Consider the following 21,127-nt stretch of genomic DNA (forward strand, 5'->3'; position numbering starts at 1 on the left):
TGTCAAATTGCTTTCCGAAGTGGTGGTACCAATTTATATTCCCTTAGTGTGGCTTGAGTCTGAGTGATTCGCTTCCTAACTAACTCTTATTTTTGGAATTTTTAATTTTTGCCAACCTTATAGGTATGAAATATACCCCATGATTTTAATTTGCATTTCTTTGATAATAAATGAGTTAAACCTTTTCCCATATACTTATGCTTTTGTCTCATTGTCTGTTAAGTACCTGTTTAAGACTTTTTCTCATATTCACCTGAGATTTTTAGACATTACATGTTTAGGAATATTTTATGTATCCTAGTTAATAATTCTTAATCAATTGTATCTGTAGCATAAGTCTTGCAAGGTAGTAGCTTGTAGTTTTCAAGTATTTTATGGAGTATTTGGCTGATCAGAATTCCTTAAAATTAAGTTGAATTTACCAGTAGTTTCCTTTAAGTTCGTACTTTTTAAATGCTCTTATCACCTCAAAAAAGATCCAAAACTTTTATAGAGATAGTCCTTTTATTGTCGTGTAAAATCCTACTAACACTCCATTCTATAGCTATTTCAAGAAACTGTGTGAATTAGTTGAGGAGGATTAGTAGGAGATTTCGTGCTCCCCAAATTCTGAAAGTGGGGCTTGAGTATTTTATTACTCATTACTGTGATCACATTTGTATTTTTCAGCTTTTGTTGTCTCAGGAAAGAAAACATTTGCAAATGCAGATCCCTTTAGAAGTTACCTTGAGTATTTTATTGCAGAAGAAAAATATGCCCTAATGGTACCAATAGGGGTCAAACAACTTTTATAAAGAAAATTACTAAAATATGTGAGTAAAATATAGTGGCAATCCCTAAGAGGGGGGGATTTAGAGAGAACAGAAAATGAAGAGGGAAAATAGTGATACATTTATTGGGTTCAATAACTGTTAAAAATTAATAGGAAACTAGAGCAAGAGATATGTGGTAACCTAGCACTTAAGTTAGCTCTGTTATACTTCCAAAGGCATATTTGAGGTTTTGGCCTTCTGGGCAACTTTTGGGAGAGTGTCTGTCATTTTTCTTTTACTGCTGGTAAAGAAGACTCAAGAGGAAGAATCCAGGTACTTTGTATTTTAATCAGGACTATTTCTTTTGGGTCGATTGGAAATAAGTTAAGATCTCAGCTCTTGAATTAAATCAGTTTATTTACTTCAGTGTTTGGAATTTTAGCAGTTCATGAAGACAACTAGTCTTTCTGCTCATTTCATAATCACAGCTGTAGAGTTGCCAGGAGTGTTCAGATAAGTGTGTCTTTTCATTTTGATTCGCTTAGAAAGGATGTCAGTAGGGACTTGCTATTATGACAATATTGAGCTAGAATTTATATTTCTGAGGAAAATGAAAGGCTATCAGAAGTCATTTGTTAAAATTTCTTTATTCTGTCTTCCCAATCCTTATCAATATTTCTCCCTCTTTTAAAAGACTATTGCCTAGAATTTTATAGAATAAGCCCTCCTATTCTGGGAAACTGTGTTGTGGTCCTATTTATATTTTGTTTGAAGGGTAATTTTCTTTTAATGTAAGACTAATGCCATGTTAGAATTAGATTCTGTGAAAATATTTCTTGAATCTTTGAATATATGTTATACCTATTTATGCAATTCAGGAATGATTTCTGGTAGTGAAATGTAATGTTAAAAAATACCAAAAAAAGCAAGTATAAGTTGAGCTAAAGTTAATGACTTTCTAATTGACTTACTTCTGTTTGGGTACACTGGTTGATGCATGTGATATTTGAATAGAAATAAATTTAATGGATAATATTGTTAGGGGTGGCGAATATCTGAGTTACTGGTGGCAAATCTGTGTGGGTCTCCAACAGTCTCATTTCTTGCCTCCTCAAAAGAAAGAATTCAACTGAGGAGCATAAGGCAGTAAAAGAGACCGAAGCAAGTTTCAGAGCAGGAGCAGAAGTTAATTAAAAAGCTTTAGAGCGAGAAAGAAAGGAAAACACAGTTGGGAGAGACCCAAGCAGGCATCTTGGAGGTCAAGTGCCTTGTTTAACCTTGAACCTAGGATTTTATATGCTGGCCTACTTCTGGCATCTTGCACCCCTTTCCCTTCATCCTTCCCTTAAGGGTTAAGGGGAACCACCCACATGCATAGTGCCCTGCTTATGCTTGGGATGTGAGCATGCACAGTGTGTTTACTGGAGTTTCATACATGCTCATCTGAGGCTTTCTTTCGAATTCTGGTGGCATGCCCCTGGAAGGTCATACTCTGCCATTTTGCCTCTTAATGCACATGTTTGAGCTCATTCGCCCAATTCCTGAAAGCTGCCAATTACCAATTTCAGGTGTTTATCTGTTGAGAAACTGCCTTTCCCTGGTGCTGACTGTGACCAATTGTTATTTTAGAGAAGCAGAGTGACCATCACCTGATAGTCACCTCACATTCTGGTGGGTGGGGGGAACTCTCTCTTGCCTGACTCATGCTTGACTAGCTACCTACTGTAACAATATGTAGAAGAAATACTATACCTTAAGCTTATTTAGAGTAGGAACTGCATCTTATCTGTCAGTGACTATGACATGTAGACCCTTGATAAATTCTTTTTGAAATACTAATCAATTTAACTAAGAGTTGGAAATGTAGATTCCATTTCTGACTCTCATGTATTTCTGTATGACCTTAAGTACTCAATTTCTTGATTACAAGAAAAGAAATGAAATATGATACTTGGAAGCTATAGTATCACTTATTTTTAAGCTTCTCAGGAAACAGATGCAATGTTTACTCACCACTGAATTATCATTCTCAGCACCTCTCTCTCTGTAGGCTCATTCTTGTCAGCATGTATTTATGTCTGTGTCTGTCTCATCTCTCATCTATATATACACATATATATGCAACACAAACACTGTTGCATATATTTTCTTTTACTTTCAATCTGTCTTTTTTTGACAATGTGTTTCTGAAAAATAACCACTTGCTTTTTCAACTAGTTTGACAATCTGTCTTCTTTTTTATTTCTATGTATGTATGTATGTATTTTAGAGATAGGATTTCAGTTCTTTCTCCCAGAATGGAGTCAGCTCTTTCACCCAGTGGCATGATCACAGCTCACTGCATCCTCAACCTCTCAGACTCAAGCAATTCTGCCTCAACCTCTCAAGCAGCTGGGACTACAGGTGTGCCCCACCACACCCAACTAATTTTTACTTTTTTTTTTTTGTAGAGGTGGGATCTCACTATGTTGCCCAGGCTGGTCTCAACCTCCTGGAATCAAGTGATCCTCACACCTCAGCCTCCCAGAGTGCTAGGATTACAGGCATGAGTCACCATGCCTGGCCTGTGTCTTGTAATTGGAGTGTTTGATCTGTTTATATTTAATGTAATTATTGATCCGTTTGGGTTTTAAACTCCCATCTTGGTAGTTGTTTTCCATTTATCCCATTTATTATTTGCTCCTTTATTCCTCCTTTCCTGTTGTGGCAGATTGCATTTCCCAAAGATGTATACACAAATGCACATACAAATACACACACAAGGCCAGGTGTGTGTGGCTTTGCCTGTAATCCCAACACTTTGGGAGGCCGAGGCAGGTGGATCATTTGAGGTCAGGAGTTCGAGGCCAGCCTGACCAACATGCTGAAACCCCATCTGTACCAAAAAAATAGAAAAAAAATTAGCCAGGCATGGTGGGGGCACCTGTAATCCAGCTACTCGGGAGGCTGAGGCAGGAGAATCACTTGAACTGGGAAGCAGAGATTGCAGTGAGCCGAGATTGCACCACTGCACTCCAGCCTAGGCGATAGAGCAAGACTCCATCTTAAAAAGCAAATACACATACACATTTCATCCACTTAAAAAAAAGGTACAATGTGATTGACATTTCTCCTACTGTTAATAGGTATCAGTGTTTTCTCCACTTGAATTTTGATGGGAGCTTGTGACTGCTATTAAATGGCAGAGATTATGCTATGTGATTTCCAACGCTAGGATATAAAAAGGATACAGCTTCTACCTAGCTTTTTCTCTCTTGTGTTGCTTGCCCTTCCAACCCAGCCACCATACTGTGAGTAAGCTTGCTCTGTGGTAAGTGAGCAGGTCTATACAAACCTACCCCCAAAGGCCAAGGGAGCTGAGACACTGAACAAAGAGAGTGACCAAACAGTTTCTCAGAGAGAAACATTTAATAGGGGCTTACAAACAGAAGCTATGTCTCAGGTGGCTGTGAGACAAAGGATTCCCTCACTGTTACTCCCCAGACCCAGGGTTGATACACCATGGGGAAAGGATAATCATGCTTCAGCAGGAATATGTAGGAATTTGCCTAAGGGTAGGATTTATGGTAAGTGCTCTTATATAAGAGATACTAGATAAGGCAGAAATCTTAGAGGCATTCCTAGAAGTGGGGTTAATCGGATGTTAACATGGCAGATTAGAATCCAAGATGGAATTGCTATAACCGCCACACTCCAGCTTTCTAATCAGGCTCTTAGAATCTCACACACTCTCCTCTTCTTCAATGGTCCTTGAGTTTAGAGGAAGGGTGCTTGATATCGTATAGCTTTAGCAGCAGTGCATTGGCAATGGGAAACAGATCAGGCCCAGTGGGATTTCAGATGAGGAAAAATGCATAGGCTTTCTTGAAGCATCTCTAGTCTTTGGAATACCATGATTTTTATTTTCTCGGATGAAGTAAAACACTGAGAGATAAATAACATTAATATTCACACAAGGACTACAGTCAAAAAGAATTTGTATGCCAGAGCAAAAAAAAAAAAAAAACCCTATTCCATTAGGCAGTCAACTTAAAACAACATGAAGAAAATTAAAACTGGGTTTGTCTTTAGAGACTTGTTGGAGCCAAAAAATAATTTAGGATTTAGTCCAAATTGTAGGCAAGTAATAAAAACAATGGTTAAGACTAGAATCTAGGCCGGGTGTGGTGGCTCACGCCTATAATCTCAGCACTTTGGGAGGCCGAGGCAGGCAGATCACGAGGTCAGATCAAGACCATCCCGGCTAACGTGGTGAAACCCCGTCTCTACTAAAAATACAAAAAATTAGCTGGACATAGTGGCGGGTGCCCGTAGTCCCAGCTACTCGGGAGGCTGAGGCAGGAGAATGGCGTGAACCTGGGAGGCAGAGCTTGCAGTGACCCGAGATCGTGGCACTGAACTCCAGCCTGGGCAAAAGAGTAAGACTCTGTCTCAAAAAAAAAAAAAAAAAAAAACTAACCATGGGTATACAATAGTTTTTTCCTGAAACGTAATTTTTTTTCTATGTTTCTCTATTTCTACCAAGGCTAAATTATTGTAGGACCAATTTATTTGCAAAATGAATTTTAGTCTTATTATACTTGACCTGATTATTTGCATAAAGTGCAGCAAGAATAGTGATTGGCCATATAGGTTCTTTTAAAATTGGCTTTTTTGAAACTTTTAAATAAAGAATCTCAGATTTTTTAAAGCCTTGAGGCTAACAAAGCCAGGGATTTGCCATCAGGCTGCAATAGCTATATAAATTGGGTGAATTCTTCTAAAGATTTCCAAATAACTAGAGGTTCCTGGGATCACGCCTGTAATCCCAGCACTTTAGGAGGCTGAGGCAGGCGGATCACCTGAGATCAGGAGTTGGAGACCAGTCTGGCCAACATGGCAAAACCTTGTCTCTACTAAAATATAAAAATTAGTCGGGTGTGGTGGCAGGCACCTGTAATCCCAGCTACTCAGGAGGCTGAGGCAGGAGAATCACTGTAACCTGGGAGGCGGAGATTTTAGTGAGCAGAGATTGTTCCCTTGTACTCAAACCTGAGCAAGAGCGAAACTCCATCTCAAAAACAACAACAAAGTGACATTCTTTACTTACCACAGGTCAGGAACCTTATAAAGGACTGTAGAGAAGGTACCAGGCCAGTCTTTCTAAGCGTTTTTGTTTTTTTTTAAATCAGCTTTATAAAATCAACCTCAATTTCTCAAAGAAGTCAGATCATATTTGAAAATATGCCATTTCAGTCAAAGCCTTGGCAAAATAACCAGTTTCTCCAGTGTGTCCTCGTATAAAAGAAAACATATTCTTACTGAATTCATGTAAATAACTATATTGCCATAAAATAATACTCACAAATAGTTCCCAAATTTTAGAGAATTCAGGTAGAAAGAAAGGTAAATTTTTCTCACAAAAGTATATTTTACTCAATTGTTATAAACTATAAGTAGCTCAGAAGAAGAAAGGTGTATTAGCCAGGTTCTTTAGAGGGACAGAACTAACAGGATATATGTATGTATAAAAGGGAGTTTATTAAAGAGAATTGACTTACACGATCACAAGATGAAGTCCCACAATAGGCCCTCTGCAAGTTGAGGGACAAAGAAGCCAGTAGTCGATCAGTTCAAGTTCCAAAACCTCAAAAGTAGAGAAGCCAACAGTGCAGCCTTCAGTCTGTGGCCAAAGGCCCAAGAGCCCCTGGCAAACCATTGGTGTAAGTTCAAGAGTCCAAAAGCTGAAGAATTTGGAGCCTGATGTTCGAGGACAGGAAGCATCCAGCATGGGAGAAAGATGGCCGGAAGACTCAGCAAGTCGGCTTCTCCCATCTTCTCCCTGCTTTATTCTAGCCCTGCTGGCAGCTGACTGGATGGTGCTCACCCACATTGAGGGTGGGTCTGCCTCTCTCAGTCCACTGACTGAAATGTTAATCTTTGGCAACACCATCACAGACACACCCAGGAACAATACCTTGCATCCTTCAATCCAATCACATTGACAGTGAATATTAACCATCACAAAAGGTTTTCTTGACTCTTCTTTAATCAGAGTAGCAGGCTTCCAAACAGGGTGTGATCAATTAACCTTGGTACTGCCATTCACAAACCAAGCAGCTGTTTGTAAGGCAAGTGAGAGCTATTTATTGGACACTGTAGAATCCAGCAGTTCCTCACACAGTTCCAGAGTCATTTCAAGGGGGAAAGAGGCTCCCTGCACATGAATGTCTCTTCCTTGCACTTCCCAGGTAGACTGATCCTATATAAACCACTTCTATTTTATTATGGGACTCTTTTGGGTACTACTGTCCCCATTAGAATGTTTCTCTTGACATCACCCCAGACAACATGAGGATTTTAGCTTTCAAAACCATTTGTGGTGGCTCACTCCTGTAATCCCAACACTTTAGGAGGCCAAGGCAGGTGGATCACTTAAGCCCAGGAATTTGAGACCAGCCTGGCCAACATGGCAAAACCTCATCTCTACCAAAAATACAAAAATTGGCCGGGCGTGGTGGCGCATGCCTGTAGTCCCAGCTAGTCAGGAGGCTGAGGCAGGAGGATTGCTTGAACCCATGAGGCAGAGGTTGCAGTGAGCCAAGATTGCACCACTGGACTCCAGCCTGGTCGACAGAGTGAGACCCTGTCTCAAAAACAGACAAACAAACAAAAACAAACATTTTATGTCCTTTAGTCATAGGAGTAACTTCAGTTAACATCCCATAGCAAGGCAGTAAATGCCCTTCAAGTGGAAATTCTCTAGTCCAGGGTCCTGATAGTTGCTGCTGGGAGGTATTCACAGGCTTTTGCTATAAGCTACAATAAACATTCTACAAAGGGCTATCAAATACAGAATTTGTCCCTGGCAGCCTTCTAACTTCTACTCTACCCTCTCTGGACTTGAAAATCTTATTGGTTCCCATTTAGTGCGTCCAATTAATATTGCTCAAAGGGTGGATTTATATGCCTTCTCTTTACAGTACTAGGTAGAGGAAATATTCTCCAGTTAAATATAATCTCTATTCCCATAAAACATCTAGGTAAAGGAGACACAACTTTCTTACATAAAGCCTATTTAAACATTTCAACTTTTTTTTTTTTTTAAAGTTCTGGGATACATGTGCTGAACCTGCAGGTTTGTTACATAGGTATACATGTGCCATGGTGGTTTGCCACACCTATCAACACATCATCTAGGATTTAAGCCCTGCATGCATTAGGTATTTGTCCTAATGCTCTCCCTCCCCTTGCCTCCCACCCCCCGATAGGCCCTAGTGTGTGATGTTCCCCTCCCTGTGTTCATGTGTTCTCACTGTTCAACTCCCACTTGTGAGTGAGAACATGTGGCGTTTGATTTTCAGTTCCTGTGTTAGTTTGTTGAGGATGATGGTTTCCATCTTCATCCATGTCCCTGCAAAGGATAGGAACTCATTCTTTTTTATGGCTGCATAGTATTCCATGGTGAAAATGTGCCACATTTTCTCTATACTGTCTAACATTGATGGGCATTTGGGTTGGTTCCAAGTCTTTGCTATTGTAAATAGTGCTGCAATAAACATATGTGTGCATATATCTTTACAGTAGAATGATTTATAATCCTTTGGGTATATATCCAGTAATGGTATTGCTGGGTCAAATGGTATTTCTGGTTCTAGATCCTTGAGGAATCGCCATACTGTCTTCTACAATGGTTGAAGTAATTTACACTCCCACCAACAGTGTACGACAGTTCCTATTTCTTCACATCCTCTCCAGCATCTGTTGTTTCTTGACTTTTTAATGATCACTATTCTAACTGGCATGAGATATGATCTCATTGTGGTTTTGATTTGCATTTCTCTAATGACCAGTGATGATGAGCTTTTTATTTTTATATGTTTGTTGGCTGCATAAATGTCTTCTTTTGAGAAGTGTCTGTTCATATCCCTCACCTGCTTTTTGATGAGGCAGTTTGTTTTTTTCTTGTAAATTTGTTTAAGTTCCTTGTAGATTCTGGATGTTAGCCCTTTGCCAGATGGATAGATTGCAAAAATTTTCTTTCGTTCTGTAGGCTGCCTATTCACTCTGATGATAGTTTCTTTTGCTGAGCAGAAGCTCTTTAGTTTAATTAGATCCCATCTGTCAATTTTGGCTTCTGCTGAAATTGCTTTTGGTGTTTTAGTCATGAAGTCCTTGCCCATGCCTATGTCCTGAATGGTATTGCCTAGGTTTTCTTCTAGGGTTTTTATGGTTTTAGGTTTTACATTTAAGTCTTTAATCCATCTTGAATTAATTTTTGTATAAGGTGTAAGGAAGGGGTCCAGTTTCCATTTTCTGCATATAGCTAGCCAGTTTTCCCAGGACCATTTATTAAATAGGGAATCCTTTCCCTATTGCTTGTTTTTATCAGGTTTATCAAAGATCAGATGGTCGTAGATGCGTGGTGTTATTTCTGAGGCCTCTGTTCTGTTCCATTGGTCTATAGCTCTGTTTTGGTACCAGTACCATGCTGTTTTGGTTAATGTAGCCTTGTAGTATAGTTTGAAGTCAGGTAGTGTGATACCTCCAGCTTTGTTCTTTTTGCTTAGGATTGTCTTGGCTATATGGGCTCTTTTTTGGTTTCATATTAAATTAAATTAAAAGTAGTTTTTTCTAGTTCTGCAAAGAAAGTGAATGGAAGCTTGATGGGAATAGCATTGACTTTATAAATTACTTTGGGCAGTATGGCCATTTTCACAATATCAATTCTTCCTATCCATGAGCATGGAATTTTTTTTCCATTTGTTTATGTCCTCTCTTATTTCCTTGAGCAGTGGTTTGTAGTTCTCCTTGAAGAGATCCTTCACATCCCTTGTAAGTTGTATTCCTATATATTTTATTCTCTTTGTAGCAATTGTGATTGGGAGTTCATTCATGATTTGGCTCTCTGCTTGTCTCATATTGGTGTATAGTAATGCTTGTGATTTTTGCACATTGATTTTGTATCCTGAGACTTTGCTCAAGTTGTTTATCGGCTTAAGGAGTTTTTAGGCTGAGATTATAGGGTTTTCTAAATGTAGAATCATGTCATCTGCAAACAGGGACAATTTGTCTTCCTCTCTTCCTATTTGAATACCCCTTATTTCTTTCTCTTGCCTCATTGCCCTGGCCAGAACTTCCAATACTATGTTGAATAGGAGTGGTGAGACAGGACATCTTTGTCTTGTGCTGGTTTTCAAAGGGAATGCTTCCAACTTTTGCCCATTCAGTATGATATTGGCTATGGATTTGTCATAAATAGCTCTTATTATTTTGAGACATGTTCCATCAGTACCTAGTTTATTGAGGGTTTTTAGCATGAAGGGGTGTTGTAAACATTTTAGCTTTTATAATCCTATCAATCCTTATATTTTATGCTCTAGTCTCAGGAACTCTGTACTCCACCCCCAGACCATTTTACCCTCTCTTGTGAAAAAAGCTTTGGGTTCCCAGCAAGGGGTTGAGCCAAGGGATATGGGCCTTTTTGTCAATTTTATCTGATTAGCCTGTCTCCACATTGCCCCAGGACATTATTAATCAGCTTTCTCATTGTAATTTTTGCCTTCTGAGTTTTGAAACTTCCCCAATCTGTGTAAATACAGGAAACTGGTTTGGTGCTCTTTATTAATGTTGGGGAACCAGTAGGGGCTCCCTTTGGTCCACCCAACATTTGATAGTGTTGTATTAAGACTCAAAAGGTAAACAAAAATTTTATTATCTCTCATTAATACTATCCAAAAGTCTTGTTCAAAAGAGAAAACTAAATTTTACTTTGTATTAGAGTACTATCAATACTAAAGCTAATTTTAATAAAACCTAATGAATGATTTCATTGACTCTCACTCAGCTTTTGACCACACAAGAATTCCATAAACCTTTTATATATCCAAAGGAATATAAATAAATCATTCTACCATAAAGACACATGCACATGAATGTTCATTGCAGCACTATTCACAATAACTTTTCACAATTTCAAAGACATGGAATTTACCTAATGCCCATTAATGCCCTCTACAAAATTGTTTTCTATTTTTCTCTTTCTCCAACTTTTAGATCTATTTAGTTTTATCTACATCGTTTTTTCCATTCATTTTGAAACAATCTTTAAAATACCACTAAACCAGGCCAGCATGCCTACACGCTCCCTAGGCGCTGCTAGTCTGTGTGCAGGAGTGGGAGGTGGCAGGCCTCCAACTTCAGCCTTCTCTGCTGACTGTTCTAGTGAGGTGTTGCCAGCCATGAACCATTTTGGTACCCGGTTGGTGGGAGGCACGGTGACCTCGTTGCTGCCACTGAAAGCCTGTAACAATGAAAATCTCAGCAAAATTGACATGTCTTTGGATGATATCATCAAACTAAATTGAAAGGAAGGAAAGAAGCAGACTTTTCTAACTGGAGCCTGGCAATTCAGGATGGAGAATCCAATAGAATTCTGGCTTTGGTAAGCCTAGTCTGAGCCACAGAGGAAGAGTAATGCCTGGAAAGAGATAGCTTTATGGAGTTATCACTGGCCTTGCATCTAGGAATGCAACTGGAATTCACAAAGAAATTAGTCCTATGTATCATCCATCTCTAAGTGACAGGAATATAGAACGCTATTTTCTAGTGTTAAAAAGGAAGGGAAACCTTTTGAGACTAATACGAAGTGCAGAAAAACCAGTTGCAGTTCTCAAGAGACCTAACCAGCTAAACAGAAAAAAATAACATTCCAGACAATTTTACCAAGAGTGGAAATAAATTAAACCATCACAAACACGAGCGTTAGGCAAATTTTCTTTTCAGAAGACACCTAAAGGTTCAGGCCCAGTTGAACGCAAGAGCAATTGCTGGATAATGTAGTAGGAAAGAGAACTCATCAATGGCAGACTTTTGTTGCAGGACTTCTTTTTAGTGCAGCTAAAGATGTGGTCCTTGTCCCACGGCCACAAAAATTTAGGCTCACGGACAATTTGTGGAGTGAGAAAAATGGAACTTATTGGGCAAAAAGGAGAAAAGGGGAACAGTGACCTTCCGCAAAGCCAGAACGGCCGCTAGTGTGCTCCATGCCTCGACATTTGAATCCAAGGCTCCACCCAGGAAGGGGAGGGGCCAGGTTCCTCCCTACTGCAAATGGTAGGAACTTCTGTGGTACCCAGTGTGCATTACTCCCAGTGCATAGGCGGTTGGAGTTTTCCCACGGACTCCTTCTCACCTGGCTGTCTCACTTTCACCACCAACAGAGGAATTTTGACTCTGTCTGTGGACAATCCTGGAGCAGTGCAATGCCCAGTAACACAGAAATCAGGATTAATTCATACTGCTGTATCTTCATTTTTAACAAAATGGAAGCAATGTGAAATAAAGAAAGTTCTTAAAGTGGTCCCCTACAATTGACATAAACAGTACTGGAAAAGAGACAGAGATGACTTTGAATGAGAAGTTTAGGATCCTGAAGGAACAAAGAGCCACTCTGACAACAAAGAAGGAAGCTGTTGTGTAACTGTATTAGTCTGTTCTCACAGTGCTAATAAAGACATACGTGAGAGTAGGTAATTTATAAAGGAAAGAGGTTTAATGGACTCAAAGTTTCACATGACTGGAGAGGCCTCAAAATCATGGCAGAAGACAAAGGAGAAGCAAAGGCATGTCTTACATGGTGGCTTACATGGTGGACAGCTTGTGCAGGGGAACTCCCATTTATAAAACCATCAGATCTTGTGAGACTTATTCACTACCATGAGAACAGCATGGGGGGAACCACGCCCATGATTCAGTTATTCCAACCTGGCCCTGCCCTTAACATGTGGGGATTATTACAATTCAAGGTTGAGACTTGGTTGGGGACACAGCCAAACCATATCAGTAATCACGGGATCGATCCCATATCAAAGGGACTTTTGTGTGATGACTCTGAAAAATTGAATTGTTTGAAGAGTTCATCATAGAAATTCAAGAAACTTTGCTTCAAAATATTCACAAGGCTAACTCATTTTTATTTTTGAAGATTTTATTTTTATTTTTTAAATAAAACAGGTATAATATAATGCCCTGAGAAAATAACAGGGAATATACCTGTTCTTAAAGATTTCATTGTTGGCTCAGACAGAACAATTATCTATTTGACTTCTTTGGTTCCTCTTGTAGCAGAAGGAAGATAGAAAGATAGAAATTGATTATTTTTATGATAGTGGTATTTAGGATCTCATTGCCTTTGCCAATTTTTTTAGACTTTATCATGATAAATCTTGGTCTTCTGAGATATGAGTAGGTCCCTTTGTTGCTGTCACTTATCCTTTAATAGTGTGGATGTAATAAATATAGTTGCAGTTGAGCTGGGTTTTGGCTTTGTTGCAAGTTTATTTGATTCAGTGTAAAACTGGCTTCAGATATTTTTGAGTGTATGGAATTATGCCTTTCTCATCAGAATGGTCTTGGGACTCAGCACTGCTGAATATCTGGAGAGATTTTTGTGTATTATGGCCGTGTTGCTAGCCTTTCAAACTGTGAAAGATTCTGATTCACAATCTTTCTGTAATAAGGGTCACTAGGGAGCTTGCTTTGCTTTGCAATCCTGCTCCTGGATCTCTGAGTCTGGGGAAATCTCTCTCTACTCTGCTCCTCTGACCCCATTCATTGAAAGGCAGCTGCCTTATTTTACATGAAGGCCTGCAATGCCTCAGATTTCTCTCAGCTTGCACCCCTGATCTCCGTCTGGGCACATGGTGAAGCTCTACAGAAAGTTGGCAGATAGAGAAAGACTTACTCTGTAGCTACAGTTTCTTGGAATTCTAGTTTATCAAACCAATCCACACATATCCGTTAAAAGTGCATTATATTTTCTGTTGATTTCTCCTTATTTTTTTTTCTGTTGGGTTTATTTTTTGCTGCTTTATCATAATTGAAAATCAGCACGTAGGAGAGAAAATTTCCTGTTTCCTATGGAGCAGCTTGTCATTTGCTGGAGTTCAGTTCATGTAGATTCTTTGCATTCTCAGTAATCTAATGAGTTACAAACAAAACAAAAATAAAGACCAAAAAAAAAAAAAAAAAATCACCCAACAAACCCAAAACTAATTTTGTAGCTTATGCAGATAGTTTTGTTTGCTAGAGTGAGAACAGTGGTAACTCTTGTGGCTTTCTTCACACTAATCGAAAGGAGATGGGCTTTTCTTAATTTTTAAAAGGTTACAAAAAGCTCAGCAAGACTTTTATGTACCTGAAGGGCTTGTCAGCTTCTAGTTTTGCTTTCCTTTGGGCAAATCCTAAGTACAAAGCTATGGATGTTTTTTCTCTAGGGAGCAATACACACACCACCTCTTTTGTTCTTTCCAAAGATTTTATTCTCATTCTTTTGAGAAGATCCTTCTGGGTTGGTTTTTTTTTTTTTAACTTTTATTTTAGAATCAGGGGGTATATGTGCAGGATTGTTACATAGGTATATTGTGTGATGATGCTGAGGTTTGGGGTATGACTGAACCTGTCACTCTGGTATTAAGTAAAGTACCCAATAGGTAGTTTTTCAGCCCTTGCCACCATCCCTCTCTCCATCCTCTTGCAGTCCCCAGTGTCTACTGTTCCCATTGTCCTTGTGTACCCAACGTTTAGCTCCCACTTATAAGTGAGAACATGAGGTATTTGGTTATCTGTTTCTGCATTAGTTCACTTAGGAAATGGCCTTTAGCTGCATCCATGTTGCTGCAAAGGATATGGTTTCATTTTTTCATGGCTGTATAGTATTGCTCTTCCATGATCCCTCTATTTTTTTATGTTCTGTTGCAGGTAAACTCTTGGATGCAAAGCATTCTGTTTCCAGGACTTGGGGAAGGGATTAGCGTGAAGTCAAATGTCTCATATATATAGACGTTCAATAAATAACCATGTTTTCAAATCCAAATCTCATTTTTATCCTCTGTTGTACTTGATTTTTTTAAAGGTTCTGTTTGACAGGTTGTGTTATCTTCCTAGATATATTGATACCATTCATGCATATTTTGGCTGCTGCTTCTTTAACGCTGGTTCATTATTGTTACAAAATTTGTCAGCTTGCTTACTGTCTTCTAGAAATTCGTTGAAAGCTCTCAGGTGTCTTGTACTAGAAGATTATATCAGGAAATTTCTAAAGAACTATAGGGTTAGAACTGACTCCTAAGTGGCCTGAATGCTGATTCAATTCACCTTTCATCAACCCTTATCTCTACTTTATTTTACTGCTCCTTTTTCTTTCTTTTTTGAGGTTTTGCTGAAGATATTCCTGAAGAATCATTCCAGGTGCCACGCTAAAAAAATGATCCAGTTGACAGCTACCCCTGTGAGTGCACTTGTTGATGAGCCAGTGCATATCCAAGCTACAGGCCTGACTCCCTTTCAGATGGTGAGTTTTCAGGCATCACTGGAAGATGAAAGCGGAAACATGTTTTATTCTCAAGCCCACTATAGGGCCAATGAATTTGGTGAGGTGGACCTGAAGCATGCTTCTTCACTTGGAGGGGATTATATGGGAGTCCACCCCATGGGTCTCTTCTGGTCTCTGAAACCTGAAAAGCTATTAACAAGACTGTTGAAAAAAGATGTGATGAATAAGCCTTTCCAGGTCCAATTAAAACTTTATGACTTAGAGTTAATAGTGAACAATAAAGCTGCCAGTGCTCCAAAGGCCAGCCTGACTTTGGAGAGGTGGTATGTGGCACCTGGTGTCACACGAATTCAGGTTCGAGAAGGCCGCCTTCGAGGAGCTCTCTTTCTCCCTCAAGGTGAGTAGAATTACTCTGGTTATTGTTATTCTTGTTTTTCCACTTTAAATGCATTATCTCTCTAGAAATTTAACTTGAATATGGATAATACCTAGAGCACTGCTTTCTGCCTTACAATCAATGTTAACCTTGGGTCAGAACAAGAATGTGGTAATATTCCACTCCAGCTCAAGTTTCTTCTCAACAATTCTGAAGCTTGTCTAAGAATGTGACTACATATAGTTTATGGATTCCCTACATTATGGACTTTACATAGCTTTGGATTTGCTAAATTTTTCTGGATTGAAGTCTGGCTATATGAAGACCCTCATCTTGATGTGATGGAAACCATATCCCAGATCCTTGTGCAGGCTCTGTTAGGTTGAGTTTCAATTTAGGCATTGGTTATTACCTTGTTGCCACAACAAGCTGGAGATAAGATGGACTGAAAGACTGCAGCAAATATAGAGGATGCAAGAAATTTTGTACCCTGTAGCTTCATAAATATCACATATTTATAGATTATTCCATGAATCTAATAATATAGCATGCTTCCTAATGGCTATAAAACTTATCAGAACACTCATAGTTTCCCACAGAAATCTCCAAATACCGATAACTAAGTGGTTTAAACATCTTTTGGTACATTTCTCAGAGTTTGTTGTGGGGCCAGATAAAGCAAAGTTAATTTCTCAGAAGAAAAGAAGCAATAAAAGCTTTCCTTTCCAAATTCACCATAACCTATGCACTTGCTCAGATAAATCTGAATTTTTAAAATACCCAGTAAATAGCATGTAGACCACTTTATTATGGGTAGTGATCAAGAATTAAATGGCACAAATTGCTGTACCTCTATTATCCCACCCCAGTTAAAAATCTGTTTATTGGTACAGGCCTTCCATCTTGGGATGATGTGCTGGTTTAGGGTGTGCTGTTTGGGAATCCTCTTGAACATTGCATGTGCTGGGTCTCCTGCTTCACGTGTGTTTTCTACAGGGGAAACAAAAGAGAACTGAGTTGTGTGAGGTTATAAGGAGGTTGAGTCGGATCACAAATATTTCTTGACTGTAACATTCTTCCAAGATAAAAGACTCAGTACTTTTAAGTGTTCCCCCATTCTTGTCAATCAGATGGTAAAAACATCCTTATTCATTTATGCAAATGATAATTTAAAACTAAGATATATTCAACATCACTTTATTTCTTCTTTATTCATTGTAATTAATTATAGTAAGTTAAAAAAAAATCCCAATACTCCTTTAAATCAAGCCACTCCTTTCAAACATGCATGGGATCAGTCTGTCTTAGTTAAAATCACTTATAAAAGAACAGAATATCCCCAATAAGTGCATCGTAAGTTTCTTTCAGTGTGTAGGCTCTGCTTTATTTTGGAAGAAAGCTGCCTATACGGAGTGAGTGTAGGATGATACTCTGACCGTCCCTACTTTTTACCATGTGTCAGCCTGCAGAAAATAAACATGGTGTTATTGAATAAAAGGGCTCATCATTGACATATGCTTAGGTGTAAGATTTCATCACTGTATAGTCAAATGAGTGTAGCAGAGCAGTGTTAAGTCAGGATTTTAGCTAATACAATCATTGCAAAAAAATTTTTTGAGCCATAGATTTCTTTGAGAACCAAATTAAATCTGTGGAACCTCTCATAAGTAAAATTCATCTATAAGTATATATATATATATATACACGCACACACACACACACACACACACACACCATATTTTGCATATATTGTAATTTCAGGATCTCCATGGATTTCCTAAAACTTATCTGTATACTTCTTTATAGGTTAAGAAGATCCAGCCTAATTTCTATGCCTTTCTTTACAACAAGAGTATAGAAACTACCATGAATTCCCATTTCCTGGGCTGCAGACAGTAAATATGTCAGTGAATGTAGTTCCTAGTCAAACATCTAGATATTGTATTACATTGTATAGTCAATGGGCCTTAATTCTGCCCCAGGGAGAAGGCTAAAACTGTTGGAATCGTATTTGAAAATTTAAATGTTAATTTCAAAATTATATTTGAATGTAATTTAGCATTTCTGCTTTGTCTTCTCATGCTTTTATTATCTTTATTTTATCTTTTCTTTTATTATCTTATAATTTGCATTTCTGCTTTGTATTTTCAAGTTTTTCTTATCTTTTCCACACCTTCTCTTCATGTACAATTCTGTTTTGTTATTTTTCAGGAGAGGGTCGCTTCCCAGGGGTGATTGATTTGTTTGGTGGTTTGGGTGGGCTGCTTGAATTTCGGGCCAGCCTCCTAGCCAGTCGTGGCTTTGCCTCCTTGGCCTTGGCTTACTTTAACTATGAAGACCTGCCCGCCAAACCAGAAGTAACAGATTTGGAATATTTTGAGGAGGCTGCCAACTTTCTCCTGAGACATCCGAAGGTAATTTTTGCCTTTTCAGTAGGTTTGACTCCCTGGGGTTTTTTGTTTTTGTTAAGAGACAGGGTCTTGCTTTGTCACCCAGGCTGGAGTGCAGTGGCATGATCTGACACTTGGCCAGAAGCCAGTGCCTTTTGATACTACGATGGGCACAGGCTAACTTCCTATGCATTTTGTCTTTCTGAGCAAAAGACACTGGATGAGAAATAAATCATGTGAATTATAAATAACATGGGCATGAATAGAATTTCAAGTTCACTGAGAATCGTACTTGGAAGTTAAGAGAAGTCATAGGATATTATGGTTATTTTTTAAAAAGGGACTGGCCGGGTGTGATGGCTCAAGCCTGTAATTCTAGCACTCTGGGAGACCAAGATGGGAGGATTAATAGAGGCCAACAGTTCAAGACCAGCCTGGGCAACATAGCCAAACTCTTTCTCTATAAATACTAACAAAATAGCTGGGTGTGGTAGTGGGCACCTGTAGTCCCAGCTACTCAACAGGGGCTGAGGAGGAAAGATCGCTTGAGCCCGGGAGGTTGAGGCTGCAGTGAGCCATGTTCCTGCCACCGCACTCCAGCCTGGGTGACAAAGCGAAACTCTGTCTCAAAAAAAAAAAAAAAAAAAGGATAATGCATGCAAAATACTTATCATAGAACCTGGCAATACTAAGTGCTCAAAGATGAACAAATGTTAGACAAAACTTTCTATGATCTGACTTCATACTTCTTCAGCCTTATCTTATAGCTCTAATTATTAACTAGCTCTCATTTTTCTCATCACTATACTTAACTGGACAGATAATCTGTATTTCTTTGAGGAATGAGTCTGAATTTTTAGTTACTTGTGAGCCCTTACACATAACACTATAGTGCTTTCCAATCCATATGCCTTTTAAAATTTTAAAATATGTGCTTTGCTACTATGATATGGGATAGAGTTGTAGTTTATTAAACCTTGTTAATTGCCCAATATTTTTTCTTTCCTTTCCTTTTTTTTTTTTTTTTTTTTTTGACAGAGTCTTGCTCTATCGCCTAGGCTAGAGGCAGTGGCACAATCTCAGCTCACTGAAACCTCCACCTCCCAGGTTCAAGTGATTTTCCTACCTCAGCCTCCTGAGTAGCTGGGACTATAAGTGTGCACCAGCACACCTGACTACTTTTTGTATTTTTAGTAGAAACAGGGTTTTGCCATTTTGGGAAGGCTGGTCTCAAACTCCTGACCTCAAGTGATCCACCTGCCTTGGCCTCTAATTTTTCTTATTAAGAATTGAAATAAAATTAAATCTCCATACTACATGGTTTTTTATATAAGGATCACCAAAATATAATCAGGTTTGCAGAAATAAGCAACAATTACTGACAATCTACTGACACATTGAACATTTTAAATGGCTATTTTTGATGCATATAATGGAACTGCCCTTGAACTGTCAGTCAATATTATCATTGTGAGCCTTCTTCTTGGCTTAGATGAGAAGTGGAGAGGTTATGTGATTCTCTTTTTTCACTGTCTTTGCCTCGTTCCCCTTATATTTGCTACATGACTTTTTCATCACTGTTGTTGCCAATGTCACATAGATAGCTAGTTAATGATTAATCCAGGCCTGGAAACCAGATTTTTTCCCCCAGACTCTGAGAAATTCCATTAAACCTACTTCACATTGTCTCTTCTGCAGGATGATAGAACAGAGATCTTTCTTGTGGGTCATATTTCTCTACGTATTGATTTTAAGTAACTTCTAAGAACTCAAAACTTCTTGATCCCAAATTTTGTGGTGGAAATTGTAACAAGAGTTACTATTTTGACAAGGGCCAGAAACATATTAAAAGGCCTGCACAGATTTGAGTCATGCTTTTTTGTTCATTCATGTTACACTTGCTTTTAGTTTATCTTCCATGGCCAAATCCATTCTGAGTTCCCATCTTTCCTTACCATAACTGTCACTCTCTATCTTTTATATTAAGCTATAGGACTGGGGCAGAAAGGTAGGTCAAAGGGTACAAAGTTTCTGTTAGACAAGAAGACTAAGATCTGGTGATCTATTGCACAGCATGGTGATTATAGTTAATAATAATGTATTGTATATTTCCAAATTGCTAAAAGATTAGATTTTAAATGTTCTTACCACAAAGAAATGGTAAATTTGTGAGGTAATGGATATGTTAATCAGCCTGATTTGTTCATTCCACCACGTACATATGCACTGAAATATCACATTGTGCCTTATAGATATGTATCATTATTATTTGTCAATTAAAAATAAAAATTAGGCCGGGCACAGTGGCTCATGCCTGTAATCCCAGCACTTTGGGAGGTCGAGGTGGGCAGATCACCTAACCAGGCAATTAACAAGGTTTAATAAACTCCAATTCTATCCCATATCATAGTAGTAGATCAGCCCGGCTGACATGGAGAAACCCCATCTCTACTAAAAATACAAAAATTTGCCGGGTGTGGTGGTGGGCACCTGTAGTTCCAGCTTGGGAGGCTGAGGCAGGAGAATTGCTTGAACCTGAGAGGTGGAGGTTGCAGTGAGCTGAGATTGCGCCACTTCACTCCAGCCTGGGCGACAGAATGAGACTCAGTCTCAAAAAATAAAAATAAATAATAAATAAAAATTAAAATTAAAAAACTACAGAATTTCAGAGCTTGAAAGGAACTTTTAATTGATTCAAGCCACCCCTCTTAAATATACAGGGTAGGAAATAAAGAGTATATATGACTCATTCCATTTGTTTATTTTTTTTCCCCTCTTACCCTAAGAATTTCTCACATTTTCATCAGCTTGTCATGAGTTGTATATTGATTCATGTGTTTCTAAGTAGTAGGGAAAATATCCCAAACATTGGTTTATAAAATGCCTGTAAAATATAGAAGATCAATTAAAATAAATACAGGAAGTCAACAAAGGTTTTAGAAAAGTGAGGCTTCTCTCTGGGACTTGCCAGGAGCCAGTGCTCAAGGAGAATCAGAGCTTTATTTTGTGGCACAAAGAACGATTTTCTTTAACTCTTCCTTAGAATTCCCAACCACATTGGTAACTGGGAGCAATACATTCAATACTCAAAAATAACTCTTGAACATGTGGTTTCCTTTTCATTTTTACTGGTGTTACCTTAGTTCAGGACATTATAATTTCCTGCTTATATCAGCGCATTAAGCTATGGCTTTTCTGCCTCCATTTATGCAAGTCACAGTTGTAAAATGGGCCTTCCTAGAACACAACTATTTTACTCACTTGCTTAAGAGTCTCCCTATTTATTATAGGATAA

At 38.6% G+C, this 21,127-nt stretch overlaps 1 protein-coding gene and 1 pseudogene across 4 annotated transcripts in view; both read left to right on the forward strand.

Moving 5' to 3' along the window:
* Window positions 1-669: 669 nt before the first annotated feature.
* BAAT (bile acid-CoA:amino acid N-acyltransferase) overlaps window positions 670-21,127 on the forward strand; it is a 134,401-nt gene continuing 113,943 nt past the window's right edge. For 3 of the 4 annotated variants that reach the window (XM_074016957.1, XM_005581173.5, XM_065530281.2), the window contains exons 1-3: window positions 991-1,085; window positions 14,947-15,463; window positions 17,654-17,856. In XM_074016957.1, the coding sequence (XP_073873058.1) occupies window positions 14,998-15,463; window positions 17,654-17,856 (669 nt within the window). In that variant the 5' untranslated portion in view covers window positions 991-1,085; window positions 14,947-14,997. Of the gene's footprint in view, window positions 813-990; window positions 1,086-14,946; window positions 15,464-17,653; window positions 17,857-21,127 lie in introns of those variants that run through there. The other variant, XM_045373532.3, reaches the window with a different exon arrangement.
* LOC102131693 (UAP56-interacting factor-like) lies at window positions 10,635-12,342 on the forward strand (annotated as a pseudogene).

This window comes from Macaca fascicularis, chromosome 15 (assembly GCF_037993035.2).
Source record: "Macaca fascicularis isolate 582-1 chromosome 15, T2T-MFA8v1.1".
Taxonomy (NCBI): Eukaryota; Metazoa; Chordata; class Mammalia; order Primates; family Cercopithecidae; genus Macaca; species Macaca fascicularis.